Source organism: Actinia tenebrosa, unplaced genomic scaffold, assembly GCF_029948245.1.
Source record: "Actinia tenebrosa isolate PJP-AT-01 unplaced genomic scaffold, QUT_ActTen_1.0 PGA_scaffold9__36_contigs__length_13948895, whole genome shotgun sequence".
In the NCBI taxonomy this organism is placed as follows: domain Eukaryota; kingdom Metazoa; phylum Cnidaria; class Anthozoa; order Actiniaria; family Actiniidae; genus Actinia; species Actinia tenebrosa.
This window is the reverse complement of record NW_028292586.1, coordinates 10,167,510-10,187,293: the sequence shown is the minus strand read 5'-3', so window position 1 is coordinate 10,187,293 and position 19,784 is coordinate 10,167,510. Positions and strand designations below refer to the sequence as shown.

Genomic DNA, 19,784 nt, shown 5'->3' with positions numbered 1-19,784 from the left:
TTCATAATCGAGAAGTTATAAAACTCTTGATATGGATATCCAAACATCGTTATGTAAAAGAAGTAGAAATAGGCTTATATTTTGCTCAGATTTTTTCACCAGTTTTCAAGTCTGTTCAGTGTTGTTTTGTCTTGAAAAAAGTTGGAAATCTCCTAACTTTGCTTGAATGAAAAACTTTCTAGTTAAACGTCACTAAACCTGATATTGTGTTACATTATCTGCAGGGCCGTAACTAGGGGGGAGCACAGGGTGCACGTGCACCCCCCCCCCCTTATAAAAGCTTTTAAGCTTTTAAGGTCCGCTCATCCATCTCCATTTTGGTTCTGCAACATATTGCCTGTTCACCTCCCTGCAAGATCCCTAGTTACTGCCAATTCAATTCAATTCAATTCAATTTCAGTTTATTTACACTGTTTTTTTCAATTTTATATAATAGAATTACAAGAATATATATAGTTGAATAATATTTAGAATTTTTAATACAATTAACAATATAATAGGTGTAAGTGTACGACAGCCAAAGGAGCTAAGCTTTCTAGTTGGCTGTCGTAATAATGTCCGTGTTGCACAAGACTTTTGCAAGTGCTTTTATCAACCATGAATTCCTGGCACACTTACTGCATTTCATTCGTATACCATTCGCATTCTTATACCAAATACAATATATACATACATATATATATATATTTTCAAATAAAACTTAAGATCCCCCTCCCCCTCCTTGTAAAATGAACTATTTCCTTTGAGCCCCGTAATCATTACATCAAGTTTACTTCAGTCCCCACCCACGGATAATTATTGCACAGTCCTTTTAAAGTCCTTAGGGGGTTAATATTCCTCTTTACCTTTTGCTTAATGTTTTCCCATTTCAAACCACGTGTCATTTTCAAGGCAAAACATTACGCCCGAGGTAAAGAGGTCTTGCCGAGTTGTGCCTGTCATTTGTAATGATCTTTATGTAAATAACAAGTATTAAATAAAAATACTTTCTCCCCCTCAGAAGACTGTTAAAATACTTTGTTTAGCTATAAATGTAAAAACACAGTACAGTTCAAATCTGCGATTTGACTTCTAGTTTTAGAGATATTTTGAAGACAAAATCCAGGGTTTCACTGCCAAATACGCAGGGTACTGAGTAATCACACACCTATCCTCAGTCTCTGTATCGATCGGGCCTCGCAAACGCTTATCAAAAATATCAACCCGTTGTGATCCGCGATGATTTCTTGTGAAACTTGAATGAAAAATGATCATATATCACGATTGTTTGATAAATCTTGAGTAATGTGTTAGACGACCACCTTTCGTTGTCAACTGGTCACGTTGGAAAAGACGCCGTCCAAACTGATTGTGCTATTCAAAACATTGTCATGTATCCTGTCTGGTGTTAAGCATTAAGCAGCCAAGCAAAAAATAGTTGGTTCATTTAGAAGCAGGGCCAAAGAGTGATCAGCAGCTTCAACCTTGAATAAAACAGAAGAAAAGATCTAGTCGATCTTCCAACAGAAGAAAAGGGAGGGGCAGAAACAATCATAAGAATTAGGGAGGAAAGAGAAAAATCATAAAAAATAGGGAGAGTAATGCCTGTTCCTCTCTCCATTCCAATTAGTAGTTGTTCATGATAGTTTTTAGGTGACACTGAATTAAACAACGTACGGTATGATTCATTTGATTGGCTTTGAGATTAGGACTTTGGTTAAAAAAAGATAAACAAGAGTCCAGCTATAATGAAACAAACGGGTTTTAGTGGTTTTGAATATTGTCTACCGTAGGGCATAAGGTTACTATATATGGAATTTTTGGCGCAACCGACACCTTCAGCGAATGACGTCAGATCTATTCTTGGCATGCACTAACAATACACAAAAGAAAAGAAACAATTGATAGAAATATTTTTTATTTTATGAAAATTATAAAGCGTTCTTAGGAGCATGAAAGGCGATAAAAACTTAAATATGCTGATTTTTTCCTATAAAAATATCTTTCTCGTAATTATGAAATCAGTATTCCTACCATCTGGATGAAAACAAACAAACAAACAATCAAACAAAAGCAAAAGACAACGCCTAAGAATACGTATGTTGAAATATTTTAAAATTTTAAAAGCTGAAAAAAGCTGGCACTCATTCAATCATTCAAGATAAAACATTGGTAACCGGATTGTAATGGCTTTTTTGCTTAATAAAAAATGAAGATTCCGTCCTCAAGGAAGACTTGACAAATCTCTCTTGGGTGCCACGCCTTTCGGTTTTTCCTTTTCCTTCTTCTTCTCCTCGAACAACAAAATCCTTCAAAATAAACAACAATAAATCCATTATCAGTATTGTTCGATTGCACGTTACGTCATTGCGGCCATGTTGGTGCCATATAACTAAAGATTTCTCATTACAATCCATTGTTAAATGCACCAAAATGCATGGCCGCCATGCTTTTGTCTTTTGACTCTCTTGGGAATGCTTGCAAAACATCAATTGCAGGTTTTCAATCAGCTGTTAAAAGTCTTTGAATCTCATAATTTGCTCCAAATGCAGTCCATTAGACTTCTCTGATGGCTATGAGACCATGCAAAATTTGGGAGACACAAAATCCTGAATTTAATAAAAATGTTGCAAATGACCCTCAAAACACTGGAAATCACATTTGCGGGGCATACCTGAAGCCCCCCTAGATGCTCACAGCTTCGGCAGCCGTTAGTCACCCCCTCCCAATCACAGTTATTACGCTCCATGGTCCCTGTCATGTGCTGTCAGCCTAGGACAATTCTATTGAATTCATGCGGTTCATCTGATGAACATTGCACATGAGACAGGAAGTGACATTAAGTGATACACAGCAATAGTTACTAGGTAATATTGATGGTGAATGGGTGGGTCATTACTGGTAGTCGAACCAAGGGTTGTTATAAGATATCATATATATATATATAATACATAAAATATAAACTTACAACTTGAGAACTGAGGATTTTTTGCCCAACATCATTGTGAGGAATTCATTGTAACTGATGGTCCCTATTATTTTGAGAAAATAAATAAATAAATAATTATAAATAAATAAATAAACAAACAAACAAACAAATAGATAAATGGATAAATGGATAAATAAATAAATGAATGGATGAATGAATGAATGAATGAATGAATGAATAAATAAATAAATAATGGATGCATGAATGGATGGGTCAATAAATTAAAAAGAGATGGAAAAAGGCATGAGAAAAGTGTTTTTTTTCATTCTTTCACTGACATGGTATTGAAGTTAGGTAACTCTGTGAAATATTTTATAGATGTCAACTTTGGTTTTGATTCAAGTATCACAAATAGAAAAGCAGAGGCGTGAGGTTATGAAAAAATAGCAGTTATCACAATTAATCACCAACTAAGATGCAAGGGTGAATTAGGCTCAAAATGTTCATTTTTTTTACCAGAGTTTGTTGTATCAACCTCAGCTATCATTTTTTTAAGTTCCAGATGTGTCTTAGCCTGACCAAGTTTTTCCATCATTTTCTTCAATTCCATGATATCTGTAATAAAGGGAAAGAATATGATGCAAAAGAATAGAATTGTTTAGTATTGGGCAAAGTCTGGACTTAGAGCTGCCCACCCTTCAGGTATCCACAGACATTGTAAAAAATATATATTGCACTGAATATTTTGATAAATAGACTGTCCAGCTCTCCAAAAAAAATCCAATTATAAATTTTTTCTCCCATCCTAGATCCAGGATGAGGACAAAAATGTAACAAATAAACAATGAAGTTACCTTGAAGATTGCAAAATGCATTTATAGCAAGCTTACAATATATTGCAAAAATAATGAACTACTGCACTACTACTAATTGATAATGCAATTTCATACTTTCGTTCTTTTGTGCGTTAAACTAGGAATTTCAAAGCTAGTACTGTAGATGGTTTTACCACACATAACCCCAAAATGGGAAAATGGCTGTCGAGTCATGCCAATATCTGTTGCTCACAATAATTATTGGAATACACTTGGCCTGTCAAAAATTTGATTGACAAAACATATACAAAATATAAAATGCCAAACATCTGGAGTTAATGAAACAGGCTGTAAAAGGGATCCAGGGCATGGTGGGAATATAGGTCCAGAATTATCCTGAGGAAGTGGGTGCAGCGCCGTATTGAAGAACAGGGGGTCTTGGCCCACGAAGATGTTGGAGGAAAACACAATTTCAGACCCTTTGCTAAAAAAAGTGTTCAATAACCAACAAAGGATACTAATGCTGTCACTAACTTCATATGCTTGGGCTACACCTGTGTTTTTACTATTACACATTTAAACAAGTATTTTTTGTTTCAGAGGATAAGTTAAAAGTTAAATCAATCCATAATGCCAATACAAATTATAAACATAAAACCCTTGCTGTTTTAACAAGTAAGAGTGATGCATGCATCCATCATGTCAGTACAATCTGCCATAATCAGAGATACATATACTGTATAACCCTAAAGTAGTTAGTTTGATTTCTAAGATCATGAGATATTGTATGTGGTTTATAATTTAACAGGAATGTGAAAAAATTATGTTTTCTAGGGGGGTACACCATCCAGGATTTTTGTTTTAGGAGGCATGCAACATTTGCTTACAAATTCAAACATCAATAATGCAGTTGATATCATCTCTTCTAGGGGGGGGGGGGGGGGGGTGGGTGCTATTTAAGAGTAGGTTTACACCTGTTTATAGGTGGGCGTACTGTTTACATTTCAGAAATTAACTTTTGAGTCATAAAGATTGGATTTAAGAAATATAAAGAATTCATAATTGTTGATAACATTAATCAATTTGAGAGATGTTGCTTCATCAGTTCAGGAGATATAATAAATTAAAGTTGCTAAATTTTAAAGTAAATGTATGTTGGTTGGCAACATCTTGCCAACCAACATACATTTACTGTCAAATTTCACAACGTTAACTTGAAAACCATCAAGAGATTTGTCTTCAAATTCTCCAGATATCTTCCAAAGCGATAGGATCTTGCCACTTTTGACGTTTGTTAGTTTATTGCTTGAATTCCCGAGAATTTCATGTTCTTGACCAAAACAAATGACGTCATCGTACGCCCACCAGGATGAGGACATGCAGATATCTTATCACTTCATAACTTGAAGTATTAATATGAAAAAAAACCAGTTTACCCACTTTTGTTTTGCATTGATACTAAGAAATATTACCTCAAATTTAACACATTAAGTAGTAAAAACTTACCAATGTCTCCGGAATTATCAAGGTCAAACTCCATGAATTGCTCTAAAATTCAAATAAATAAATAATAATATACATATACATATATATAATTTAAAAAAAAAAGAACATAATCATATAATGAAATTATATTACTCAATCGTTACATGTTTCAGGACGTTAGATATCAAGCTGACACTTGATAGTATATATAGAACCAGAGAAAGCGAAACGTGACAAGATAGCTATGAATATTTCAGTCAATGGTTTTCTATATCTTTACATTTTTTAAGTCTTACTTTTATAACTTTCAAGTTTTCCATCGAGATCTGGATAATCTTCTTCGTCATCGTAATCCCCAGAATTTTTAAAGCTCTAAATTGATGAACATAACAATACAATCAATACATTATGAGTCCGGATTATGAGCAGCTTTGTTATCTGAATATATTTTGTTGGACAAGTCTTTCAAGTTTCGTAACATGATTTCCGCTCAATATTTGATCCCAAAGATTGTGTGATTATAAGGTCGTCCTCATGCAGGTGAGGTTTAACGAGGAGATTGGAACGACTAGGTACTGAGGCTCCCGCTTGGAACTTCATTGGAAATCCGTGTTTCAAAGGTAAATATATACGTGTTTACATGGAGTGTTTACTAAGGGCTTCAGTGATTACCTTGCAAAGTGTAAACTCCCGGAAATAAATGTAAGACTTTGCATCCATCAGAATTTCAGAATTAAAGAAGCCGTATTCTAAAGTTTCTGATACTGCTAAACGATTCCTGATGGTCAATTAAGAGATATCTCGATAGGGGACGATAAAAGCCATATACCTGGTTGATCTCGTCTAGAGTTTGTTCTTGTTGCTTCTTCAATTGCCCAAATCGCTTACCACCTGAGGAAGTCCAACACATTTTTCTTACTGTATAGTTGAAAAATCAAGGCATTCAAAGAAAAGTTGAGATTTACCTTGGTGATCCACAGAAGTCATGGCTATCGATCTCGAAGTTTAACTCGCCAGTATTGATTTTCACTTGAATCGATCTGCTATCCGCCTCAAGTAAGCCACCGTTTGTACTTGTGAAGGCACATTTCATGTTCTTCCTATTGATTATTGTTAGTTTACATAATAAAAGTTTATGCTGATTGGCTCTTGGAGAACCTGATTGACAGGCGGAAACTATGGAAATCTAATGCCTTTCTTCCCTGTAGGGAAACCGCATTTTTCTTTCAAGAAGTCCTTTATTTTGAAACAGCTTGCATTGCTAAATGGAAATTAACAACGGATACAGATTTAGTACGTGCATTTATACATGCCTTGACGTTGTTGGCAGGCCTTCGAAGAGAAGATCAGTGGGCAGTGAAAGAATCCGGCCTCACTGAAAGTAGATGGAGAAATCGAAAGGAATGTTTTGACAAATGGAGGTTTGCCAATACCGTTGTGGTGTGATCCAACAAGACCGTGGGATTAATGTATGAGTCAATTCCACAGGTTCCCATCCTCCCCCCCCGGGCATACCCAGGGCATTTGACCATAGGCAAGTTCCGTAGAGTGGCAGAGGAGCTCTGGTAGAGTGTGGAATTTGCGATCGAGCGGGCATTTGACTTTTAACTAAATATAGCGGCCCTTATCTAATTTGCATACATTAGCGTATTGCAAAATTTTACGCTTGGATCGTGCTTAGGAGCGGACTCTGGTTCGCCTGTGAATCTAAAAGAAAATCCAAATACCTTTGTTTAAAATCTGGGATGGCACAAGCATGAAGTTAGAAAAGCTTTTTTGGCGGATTCCTTTGCGCACTCTTTTCAAAAGAAAGGTTGAACTTCGAATTGATTTATACGATCTCATTGAAATCGAATCGCCACTGTAAAACTATTTGGTTGGGAAAGAAAAGCTTGGAATTAAGAAGAAAAAGAAGCAAAACTTTTCAATGTGGATGACAGTACGGAACAAGTAGAGTTTTTGGAGTCCAAAACAATAAACATGTTTACGCTATAAATTCCAAAGTCGGCAAAGATTCCAAGTCTCGATTCTTATAAAATTAAAGCTGTAAATGATAAAACGATCTCAAAAGGTACTTAGCATGAAACTTGTTGGATGTATACAGGCTCAGTATGAGTTTTGTGCTATTTAGGTAAAATTAGAGATTCATCGGACTGGAGTGGTTGGCATTTGATCCGGGTAGGGGGGGGGGGGGGGGGGACTCTCTTGAAAAGTGGGTAAGGGGGCTCAACGGACGGTTTTGAAAATAACCCTAAAAGGTATGCATAAATTAACTGAGATGCTGATTTCAGACCCTAAAAGTGGGGGTGGGGGGGGGGGGGGGGGGGGTGGGACTCTCTTGAAAAGTGGGTAGGGGGGCTCGACGGACGGTTTTGAAAATAACCCTAAAAGGTACGCATAAATTAACTGAGATGCTGATTTCAGACCCTAAAAGGTGCGACCACATTTAAATTGACAACGTTTTCAACCATTATATTCTTGTATGACGTTTGATATTTTTCAAAACGAACAAATCTGACCCTAAAAGGTACAGAGTCAGCCAGGAGTCAGGGGGATGGGAACCTTTGGAATTGACTCATACATAAATTACGACGCAGAGTTGATTACGACTTCCATGCCTTTCGTGAAACTTTTACAAATTGTTGTGGCCATAGTCTAATAGACTTTATCCACCAACATTAGACAAATTACCAATTTGTGAAATTTCAAAAAAGAGCTAAAAACATTCCTTCCTTTTCTATACACTATTTTATCATTTATCCATACATTTTATTTTAATGATGATATAATTTTATTGTAATATAACTAACACTATGATCTTAAATTTTAAATAATCAATTAATTTTTTGTAAACAGCGCCATCGAATATTTATAGTGAAGGCGTTTTAGAACATGATTATATATTATTATTATTATTATTATTATTATTATTATTATTGTTATTATTATTATTATTATTATTATTATTATTATTATTATTCCTATCCATAAGTGGAAGTTTTCCATTCTTTATTATGCGTGATGGTCGCTTACTAGGGAATGCGGGAAAAAAATCGACAGAGAGCAAACTGGGACCGACTTATGAGACGCATTTTGCATCCGTACACTCAAAAATAAGGCATTACGACGAATCGCATGCTACTACCCTTTCCATGGACAGATTTAGGTGTGTGTCAGTGGGGGGTAGGAAGGAGCCGCGATCCCCTATTTTAGTTTGGGATTTATTTATTTTTCTGCTTTAGTTTAAAATTTTCCCAGTACGTAGGGAATAGCATTTCTGGACCCAAAGTCCGCTAAGAATTTCCTTGAGAGTAGTCCCCAGGACCTCAACGCTGAACTGATTTTCCCACTCCTTTCTCAGTCGAAATACTACTGGATCGGCCTGGTTTCAGAGTCTAGAAAAAGATCGTCACTAGTGATTTCGGTACCAAATACCGAATCAAATAATCCAGCTGTTTGTAGACCCCTTGTAGCGCTTTGGAATGCAGCGCAATCTGGGGGACAAAACATAGGTGCCAATTCTCAGGAGATTGAATTTTGTTTTGTCCCCCAGGTCCCCCCTTATTTCATGTCAGACCAACATTACATTACAAAGTTCAAATACCACTTAATTTTTTTTCTCATGCTTTTTTTACTTTACTTTTCTGTTATCTGATTGGTCAAATTCTAATTTTCTGCAATTTTATTGGCTCTTCAAAAGAGGGCGATTTAAAACTCAAGATGGTGCGATTTGTAATCGCACGGCTGGGAGCGAACCAGATTGCAGAAATCATTAATGATTTCAAAATGGATATAATTATTGAAAGAACCAGTACTGTGTTGCGTGATAATGTACTGTCTGACTCAGTACTCCTCGACATGTGAGCAAAGTATGCAGGAAAGCCTCCCGATCTCTTTACACATCGCGCAAATTAGGAAATTTCTGCCGACTGTTGAATCTACCACGCTCATCCATGCGTTTGTGACATCCCATCAGTTCAGTGAGCTAATGTACCTATTGCTGTTGTTTGGAGTTCCACATTATCAGTTTGTAATGTGCCGAGTTATAACTAAAAGATTGCCTAGGTTCTAAATGGCCTAGTGCCCAAAGTACGTTGCGAGCATGCTTGTTTTCAGTGAGGCCAACAAGTCCTACCCAGCGGGGGAGGGAAGGGAACAGACCAGCTTTTGTTTTTTATTCAAATTAAGCAGATCAGTTTAAAATATTATTATTAGATAGCGAAATATTAAATAATGATAAAAACGATTAAGAATGGTAACGACGCACCCCCCCCCCCCCCCGGCTGGTTAGGAATTTTCTTTTTTCTTGCACTATTCTTCCCTCCCTCCCCCCGCAGCAAATGACTGCGCATCCCCGTGGCTGCAAAAATTGAAAAGGAGCTTAAACGAAAAGCAATTTATTTAAGAATCAGATACAGATTTTAGATTTTTGATCGGTTTAGTCATTTGTGAGATATTGAGCTCTGAGTAAAGGTTAGTTGTGAATTTTCACAGCCGGAGTTGCATATCTTTCCATTTATTTTACACTCGGCAGTGAAGGCAGATTTTCGAACAGCCCAAAACCCCACAACAACCAAATTTCTGACTCAAATCTTAGCACTGAGAGTGTTCCTCGACTATCAAACTATAACTCTTATGACATATTTGTCGACAAAATAGAATCCGAAGCTTTTCTGTAGCATATGTTCGAAGCCTTAGAAATTCTAATTAACATTCATCTCATTATAAATTCATGATCAGTAAACCTTACGTTCTTTACTAACTCTGTTCTTGGGCTACCAATCCAAGCGTTTGTTTTCCACAAAAACTGGCAGTATTGTCATGTTCCCCGCCTCCGAACCCATGAGGAAAGATACCTGAGGAAAGATCAGGATTCATCTGCCCTAAGAAATTTCCTAGGTTTCACACACGTATTATTGGGGAGTGGATTCGGGCAGTTAGGGGGGCTGGATTTGACAAAGTTGAGGTACGTAAGAAACTGCTGGTAGATTCTACTGGTTACATCACTGAAACCATTATGATGATTTATTTTTTATTCTCATTGATATAATATTCTAGGGCATTTACTAAATATTGTAAAGCTCTTTGACATTTAAATGCGTTGCATGCACCTGTTAGTGTCCCCTCTACCAGCTAAAATCTCTAGATAGAGCGTCCTGAATTAAAACTCAACCATTTCATTGTCCTGATTCTAACGCGTATATCTTTATGGAGTTCGATAGTATAGCATGTAGCTATACCATCACGTGATGCTGTCAGGTCTTGATCTATGGACATTTCCCATCAGCAATCCTTCTGACCAACGTGTCAAGTTGTCGAGAGTCTCTTCCTCTCCATTTCTTGACAAATGCACTGTTATCCAGAATGTACTTGCCAGACTTGTCTCGTCCCATCACCAACAAGATGTCACCCTTTTTGAGTCTTGGACTATTACACATACCTCTCTTGCGCAATTCGATGACCTGTCGGCTCTTTAGTACGGTATTTCCTTGTTTGATGACTTGTATAACCACCACGTTGTACGTCAGCCAAGTATTTTGTTCATCTACAAGAAGTACCTCGACCTTGATTACTAAAGGCAAAAATCAAACAAATTATTCGATATGAAATACCTTTGTTATGTATAGGAATCATGAAACCCCTTAAAGGCCCCTTAAAAACACTAACACTCCAAGCTTACCATAGTTATACAGCCTGCATACTTGTCGAACCAGTTTATTCAAATTACTGATGCTTGGGTTTGGGGCTGTGCATTTATCTGCAAGATATTGATAAAGATGATTCGTTATAAAAAGCACATTTCCTTTTATAAACAAATGCCCATCTTTTGAATGGAAACATTAATTTCATTGAGTAATGAACATGATTGTACTTGATTTATTTATTCCGTTTGTGATATGATACATCTGGTACCTCGTTCAAATAATGCCTAGAGCCATCCGAGGTACCACTCCTAACAGCACTTCCCACTATAATCTCCACGGCTGGACAACACATTATACCCTTTGGTCATACCACTAGTTAAGTGGGCAGCCTTTTTAGTAAGGATTTCATTTTTAACACCTATTTCTCCCATTTTTCTTTCATTTTTTATCATTTTTGATACAGCTCCAAATGCCTTACATTGACTTTGCTATAGTAGACTTTTGAAATTACTTGTTTCGTTTTTGTTTGAAGAGCATCATTAATTACCCACTCAGCTCCACGTATATAATAATGTGTATCAGGCTTTATTCCATTAGCTTGAGTACATTTACAAGATTTTCCTTCGCAGCTGCCCATGACAAGGGAAGAATTATCCAAGCTATAAAATTTAATGCAGGCCTCATCGGGTTCGTAGTAGTTGTAGACTTTCACAGGGACAGGATAAACGGCATCAACGGCAATTATGGGCGATACCTTGAGTGCCACGCAAACTTGCCTTGCACTATCAATCTACGAGTTAAAAGTTAATTTCATAAAAGTTATTTTTGTCAAACCCAGTAATTTCCACGGGTGATTCTTGCTTCTATTAAGTAAAGCTGTAGCGGTTTCTTTGAGTGGCGACTTGGCTAGCTCAAGAGGACCATATTAACCAGGGAAAAATAATGATTATTTTCTTTAATTAAAAGCTTTCACCGTGCCTTGAGAAGAGTCCACAACTAGGAATAGACTGCAGTGTAATGTTATTTACTTAGTAAACGATGGCAAGGTCTGTATTTAACAATTATTCGCCGAAGGCCAAGTGATTATCGATGAAATATTTACCGAGCCGCAAGTCTTCGAGCGGCAAGGTAAATATTCAGCACTAATTACTTACTCACCTCATCCAAGTAAAACACAATTGATCTTTGAGAAAGTTCGTAATTAGCAATGGTTCCATTTTTCTCCATCTAAACATTAAATTTCTCATTAGTAAATCTGTTTTATGCATGTGGTAAGGATGTTGATTGTGAAAGTTATATTTCACTGCACACTTGCATTGAGTTTTGATTGGTGTTAGCTTTGTTTGAATTCGGAAATGAAATACAAGTTCAAAAGACTGAAATAGAAGTGCAGATTTCAAATTTTTAGGATTCTGATTGGCTAAAAAACAATAGAAATTGAATTAGCCAATCAGATTATAGCAGTTGCCATAGCAACAGAACAGCCAATTCAAGATAGGCGGATTTTCATCTTAAAAATGCATTCAAAACTGCTAAAAAAGTCAAGCTTCATCAGCTGAAAACCAGCAAAAAGGCTGAGAATGGCAAAAGGAGGACTCGCTGCTTGTTATTTGAGAATTAAGAAGGAAAGAAAACATTAGTCGGGCCATTTTACAGCTGTTCAAGGTCACTTGACGCAAAAGTTGAAGCGAGAGACTTTCAGTTGAAACTTGAGGTTGAAATTTCAAGAGCTTTCGCCTACTTTATCCGTAAAGAGGTAAATAATACTTCAGTACAAAGAGAGCAGCTTATTCAACTTTCATTTGGGTGTTTAGGAATTGAAAAAAAGAGGATATTTGATGATTTATGTAAGTTTTGCAGAATTTCTTCGCAATATGCTTGACTTGTTTTCTCAAGAAATGTCCGAATATTTGAAGTCTTGAAGATGAAAATGATTTCTGAACATGTTTCTACTTTTTAAAGATCAAAAGTAATCTTTGTTATTCATATTTCTTTCCTGTTTTGTAAATAAAATATTATTTTGTAAACCGATTTTTGAAAAAAAATAATCGCAAAACAAACGAGTTCTTCGCTTCGTGCATTTTTTTCAACACGTCTTACGCCCTCACGCAATTACGGACTTTTTGAAAAACAAACTCGTGCAAATTAATTCCAAATTGAACTCGAAGCCATCTTATTACCTATACAAATAAACTACATTCCTTCGTTTCCCAGTTCTACCGCGTAATATATTTGCTGACTCTAAAGGAGGATATTTGAAAGTCGGTCATCTAAAATACTCTTTGCCGTTTAAAGGAAATGTAAATGAATGCTTCCCTGGTTTTCAGTATTGCTATGCTTTGTAGCTAGTCCATTAATCAACATTATGCCATGAGAACGCTTTACATTCATGCATACTGTTCGCGACTCCGCTGAATATATTTTCTCCCAACTAGCCGTCAATATTTCGTGGTATTTCGTCTCAAAATCGTAATTTGTTTTGTATCGCGATTCTAAAGAATTTTACACATAAAAAAAGGAAAAACACTAACTTATTTTCGTTGATTAATGGCGCAAGCAACAAGAGTACAAATTTGACGCTCGCGCGCTCAAGGTTTCCTTTTCGTCGTGCGTTAGCCAATCAGAAACCTTAATTTTGAAACGACAATACCACAAAATAATTGTCGTCTCAAAAATATAAGAAACTAATTAGTGAATCGCGATACATATAAGTATGAAGTGTGGCTTTCATGTGCATTATATTACCAGAGGAAGTCTATGCAATGTCTTACCTCTTTCACTGAGTTGATGTCCACTTCGTATCCGGTAAATAACCCAACGTCTATAATAGACATTCCTGTCTTTCCAGGTTTTTTATATCTTAAAGAGAACCATAAAAACATGTGTCACATGCAATTAATAAAATACAAGAAATTGTACTTATTATCAAACATAACATTTTTTTTTCTCATCTCAAATTATACATACACTGAAACAGATTTACATCCAATACAACCGTAGACCAAATGCGAAACCCACCCCAAATGTGAGGCCCAACCCGCGAACACTAGGGTAGCCCATTTCATTACAAGGCTAATATCCATAAAGGCCCATTAATACCTCCCTCCCTCCCCCAATGCCATATGTATTCATGTATCCATCGATTCAATCCATGCATCCTTTTCCCAATCCATGCATGCAACCATCCCTCCCTTCCTACATCGATAAATGTGAATGTATATTTGCTTTGAATGCTCGTAACTTACTGTGCGCAAACTCTTATGATGAGGGGTTTTCCTTTGTGCGATTGCTCGTTAGGCTTCTTGTTTTTCTTAGGTTTCTTGTTTTTATTTCCCTTCCTGTTTTTGTTTCCCTTCTTGTTTTTGTTTCCCTTCTTGTTTTTGTTTCCCTTCTTGTTTTTGTTTCCCTTCTTGTTTTTGTTAGACTTCTTGCTTTTCTTAGGCTTCTTGTTTTTGTTAGGCTTATTCCTATTTTTCTTGTTCTTTTTGATGTTCTTCTTGCCTCTTGGTTTTCTTGTGGGTGCAAGTGCTGGAGCATCATTCAGTGGTAATCTTGTCAGTGTTCGTCCATTGCCATCTTCACTTACTGTAACACTCACCATGAAGTCGCACCGATCTTTTCTCGTTGATGGAACATTATACTTCACGTCGACCTGATAAAACAGTAACACCGACTATTTCACAACAATGTATACAATACATTTATATACACTAGAGTCCATGTCACTGACCTGCATTTGTGCAACACCTGTAACCAACCGTATCTACAAATATGTCTCCTCCTAAGTATTCAAATATCTGGAATCGTAATATAAAATATAGCTTTATCATTGGACTAATTGTTTTTATTTTATTTAAAACATCTTAATTTTAAAATAACAGCTCGGACACACAGTGCAACTGTTACACGCTAAGCTTTATCAATAAACACTTTAAGATTTGGAAGCTACGACGATGATGCCGTGAATCGGAAGTGTAAATAATTTATGCTCGAGGTTATGTTCATTGGGGATTTCATTCAAACCATTGTCAGTAAAGTCAACTCATGCACATGTTAAGCAAACTGAAGTTATATACACTTTTGACATCAACGTCGTCTAGTTTTCAAACTTTAAAGTCCCTATTTATAAAGCAGCGCGGGTACCCAAATTTGGACACCGGTTGCCGTGCTGGATGCTGGACACACTTTGCATTTTCGTGATTATGCGCAACATATGAGGACCAGTGTTTTGTCAAGTGTTAATTGGAAATTCAAAGCCCAACATTGGTAGTAAAATAATTTGCATTCAAAATGGTTTATGCATTCAAATTGGTAGTTAAGAGCTCCGGCTCGTCGTGGCATTGATGGACACATGGTGCATTTCCATTATCGAGCCCAACGCATCTCTTGCTCGTATTGGCATTGATGGACACATGGTGCATTTCCATGATAGAGCCCAACGCATCTCTTGCTCGTTGTGGCATTGATGGACACATGGTTCACTTCCATGATCGAGCCCAACGCATCTCTTGCTCGTTGTGGCATTGATGGACACATGGTGCATTTCCATGATCGAGCCCAACGCATCTCCGGCTCGTTGTGGCATTGATGGGAACATGGTGCATTTCCATGATCGAGCCCAACGCAACTCCGGCTCGTCATGACAGTGATGGACACATGGTGCATTTTCGTTATTGCACGCTACTGTCGCAAAAAACACACGGCGCAATTTCGTGAATGCGCGCAACAGTTTTATTGGTCGAAATACGATGCAATTTAATTTATGCGCCCTACAGTTGCAGCGGTGGACGGTGGTTGTATTGCTTAATAGACAATTTATCTTTATGTAAAAATAGAGGCTTTTAAAAATCGACAACAACCTTGTTTTTCAATTTGAATTTTGCTTGGCTCGCTTATCAGTCTTCCTTTTTCAAAAACGAACGGACAAATGTAACTTTGCTGGTAAGGAGAGCATCTCGCATTTAATTATGTAAATTTACGGCCTCCATGAAGTATTGTAACAGACTTACATCAACTGATTGCTGTAATAAGGCATTTTCCTTGTTTATCTTGAGCTGTTTGAATAAATTGATGTTTTGGCCCAGCTCTGACCGGATTGTGACTTTCAGGTCTAACTTTACTTCCGGTTTTTGCTCACTGTAAACTGCCAGGGCCTGAAGTGCCACGCATGTATCCTGAAAATAAGACAAAAATATTGTTACATTTTTATATTGCACTCTTTGATTTCGTATCACATGATGTTTACTCTTGTCCTCCGTCAATGTTCAATATGCCAGATAATACTTGGTTTAAAGTTTCTATGCGATAGGACTCACTCTTAAAGCTTGGTAATATTTGGTAACATATTTAAAGCTAGCTGCGATTACGTATTAGATAGTATTTAGTTACTGAGGCGCGCCGGCCGCAATATTAGAGATACATTGCTGCTGGCCGAAGCAACCGTTGTATATAATTAATATTCAATGCCCCAGCCTATTGATTTCTCTCGTGCACGATAATTTAGAATTTCTTTTCTAAATCCAACATGCGTAAAACGTTTCGAGGCATCAATATTGTTCAGTTGGATTGTCCAACCCATATCTCATTTCAGTACGGCTGCCTGGATTTCGAATAGGCTCTGGAAAGTTTTGAAACTACTAACTTGGTGGATGGTTTCATTTATTTACCATCTTCATAAATCCAGGAAAGACGCCGCATTATTATTAATATTGCTGTGTACTTAAAGCCTGTTTACTCAAAGCAATATTATTCATAATGTTGTAATATTGCTTTGAGTACACAGCAACATTGTCTGCTGAAAGAGCTTTACCGTGTCGTTTGATTTTGCTTCCAACAATCAGTGATATAGTACAGAGAGAAAACAAAAGGCTGTGGCATTGAATAGTAATTATCATGTTGAAGTTTACATGTAAAGAGAGAAAACCCTTATGAAAGACTTCAGGGAAAAATCTCCTTGGCAAGATAGAGAACAACTTTTAAGTTAAAATTTATCAAGAGAAAGGATCTATCTCATTTGTATCATGACCCTACTTCCCTTAAAACGAGCAGCTGTGTGAAAAAGAAACTTTAGAACTGAAAAGAACAGCTCAACATTAGTAAGAGGGCGAAATTTATACTTTGCCATCCAGCATATTTTCCCAAACCAATCCTTATAAAATATTTGATTTTATATTCAATGCCAATTTTCCTCTTTCGCTTGTCATGAGCTAAAAGTTCACCACCCGTACCCTTCTAATATCGACGTGCTCTTTTCATTTCTGTTCATTTTAACACGGCTACTTGTTTTAAGGGAAGTAGGGTCACGTAACCTGTTAGTGCAAGTCGCCTAATTTTAGGACTGCAAGTGGTGTACGTATGTCAGGCGTACGCTATATCGCCACCCTTACCACCCACGTCATTAACCTAATCATGGTTAACGTAAGTGATACTCACAGTAGTGGACTGAAATCCTCCGCCTGAATTTTTTTGCTCTGTCAGCCAGATTACAATAGGTCCTGCGTACTTTAGTCGATTCATTTTGACTTGAGCCAGCAACGCGTATGCAGCGGTCTCTATGTTGAGCGCATGACCACCAGCATTCCAGTGTCGGCTAGAGGTAGCTAGTGATAAAATCATGGAATTGATTATGTCAGTAAAACTCACCGAAATGTCATGGATATAAGTAATGTTTCGATTATTATTAATACATATACTTATCCACTGTTTTTTCATCAATTTTTTCAATCATTAATTTTACCAACCTGAATTGTGCAGAGCGAGTTGTACAAGCTGATCATTAGCTCTGATTCTTGCCGGACTGTTTGCCATCGCTAAAGCATACGTTGTTAGAGCCAAATGGTAAGGTTTGTTGTTAATGTTCGCCATATTATTTTCAAGAAAAGTAATAGCCCTCGTGATTTCAGCTGTTTTAAGCTAAAAACATAGCAAAAATAGATACATATTAAAATACCTTATTATCAGAGAGATGAGGCGGTAAGCCGTGTGGGATGGGCTCGGAAATCATTCAAGCTCATATATGTTCTTAATATATGATTTCCGAGCCCATACCACACGGCTTACCGCCTAATCCATTATGTACTATTTTTTCGTTGGATTCTACCAGCTCACTAGATACACCGTGCTGAAGAGGCTCAAAACAGGCCGAAACAGCTGTCCACGGTTTCTAGTTGAGCTGGCACATTTTTTACGCGACTTGAAGTTGTGAAAGGCCCATTGGCCCTCTCTTCTTCAGTCGTTTCATACAAGGCTCGTAATTTACCTATTACGCATTGTCCTTACCTTATTATGTTATTATTATAGGCAGGTTTCATAGCTTAGGTTACATAAAGGCGTGGTCGGCCACTGTACGATTTGCCTTCAAATTTAATATTTTGGAGAATAAAACTTTCGAAAACACAAAAATATCATTGCCATCGCATTCATAACAAAAATGTGAAAGACTAGAAAGAGAAAGGAAACTGTCGGTTGTCCGGTTGAACGAGCCAAGTTCGAGCCCGAGTCAAGTACAAGTCACTAGTCAACCACGAGTCATATACAATTTTTTCTACATTTATCCTTTGTTCCCTACGTTCAAGGCTTCAGCACTCTACCTACTGTAATATGAAGGTTATCTTAATAGCCAAGTTTTCGCACAAATTCCGCATTCTTAGTGGTTTGAAAAAGGTTTACTGAAGGCACTTCAAATAAAGAATTTCTCAGTGTCTCAGGAACATTTCGCCGCTTAGAGATATTAATTTTTGTCTATATATGTTAACAGAAACTCGATCGAAACATCAGTTCGCCATTTTTGATTGTCAACACAGGAAAATAAAACCGTTTTTCCCCCCACAGACACCAGTTGTTACTGGGTTGCCTGTGGTAGCCAAGTCGTAAAATGCCTTTTTTTGTCTTCTCCCTCTCGCGAAAAGTGCATTCTTGCGCAAGAGTACCCATATATGGATTTGAATGACGTATTCATAGATAAATGGCTCATAGATTGGCTTAGCAGCTGAGGATGTAATTCTGGGCTTTAGAAGTAATATTGTTGAGCAGTAAAAGAAGATTTCTAGGATTGTAATTCAGATATTCATTAGTATTAATACAGCTACTCAGTCGGCATTATTCTGGCTTCAATCGAGCGTGGGTTAGTAGGAGCCTAAAGGAAAATACGGCTTTCAGTCTCTATTTAATCTTAAAGGCATATACATAAATATATCGTTAAATACTGCGCGGTAATAGAGCTGGTAACGTTGTCCGTAAATACGTTTCGCTAAGTATTGAATCCTTTTGCTAACTGAGGTTCCCAGTTCCACTTCACTGGTTTGGATGATTAAAAATACAATATTTGAAGAATATAATCAATAATGGAGAGATCGAGAACTTCAGAACGGTTAGCAAAAACAAATAACCATTTTAACATATTTCTAAACGAATTTACTGTGGCTCATTTGTCAGTGTAATTTTAGATGGAGCCATGTAGGCACAATTTGCTTGCATGGATTGCCTATTTTCCTATATGGAAAATTACTATATCAAGTGTCCGAATAGAGACTGATCGAGTATGGTTCTTTTGTACTAAGACCGAATTGGGATCCAGTCAGTTCATTATTATTTTGACGTTCGTATTCGTTAGGTGCTGGTAAGAGTGGTTTTAAAACATTTATCAATCAGAATAAAGAATTCAAACCTACCAAGCCGTTGCATTTACATTCCATTAGAGCGGTGACCACGAATGCTGTCATTGCAATGTCGCTATGACTTTGATACGCACCACCCTGAATAAACCAAACAGCATTAGATGGTATGACACTACACTGAATAAACCAAACAGCATTAGATGGTATGACACTACACTGAATAAACCAAACAGCATTAGATGGTATGACACTACACTGAATAAACCAAACAGCGTTAGATGGTATGACACCACCCTGAATAAAGCAAACAGCATTA

General features: G+C 37.0%; 2 protein-coding genes across 2 annotated transcripts in view; both read right to left on the bottom strand.

Moving 5' to 3' along the window:
* Positions 1-1,880: 1,880 nt before the first annotated feature.
* On the bottom strand, positions 1,881-6,310 carry LOC116296482 (allograft inflammatory factor 1). Its single transcript, XM_031704502.2, has 7 exons — positions 6,174-6,310; positions 6,038-6,099; positions 5,505-5,580; positions 5,230-5,271; positions 3,425-3,523; positions 2,948-3,011; positions 1,881-2,288 (listed from the first exon to the last, which is right to left on the bottom strand). The coding sequence occupies exons 1-7, from the start codon at positions 6,193-6,195 to the stop codon at positions 2,204-2,206; spliced, it is 450 nt and encodes a 149-aa protein (XP_031560362.2). The 5' UTR covers positions 6,196-6,310; the 3' UTR covers positions 1,881-2,203.
* Positions 6,311-10,223: 3,913 nt separating this feature from the next.
* Positions 10,224-19,784, bottom strand: part of LOC116296478 (A.superbus venom factor 1) — a 53,443-nt gene continuing 43,882 nt past the window's right edge. Inside the window, 12 exon segments of the mRNA XM_089024857.1 lie at positions 10,224-10,780; positions 10,889-10,968; positions 11,453-11,643; positions 12,012-12,080; positions 13,625-13,712; positions 14,099-14,505; positions 14,584-14,604; positions 14,606-14,650; positions 15,863-16,027; positions 17,286-17,452; positions 17,594-17,765; positions 19,523-19,606. Of these exon segments, the coding sequence (XP_088880983.1) occupies positions 10,476-10,780; positions 10,889-10,968; positions 11,453-11,643; positions 12,012-12,080; positions 13,625-13,712; positions 14,099-14,505; positions 14,584-14,604; positions 14,606-14,650; positions 15,863-16,027; positions 17,286-17,452; positions 17,594-17,765; positions 19,523-19,606 (1,794 nt within the window). The 3' untranslated portion in view covers positions 10,224-10,475.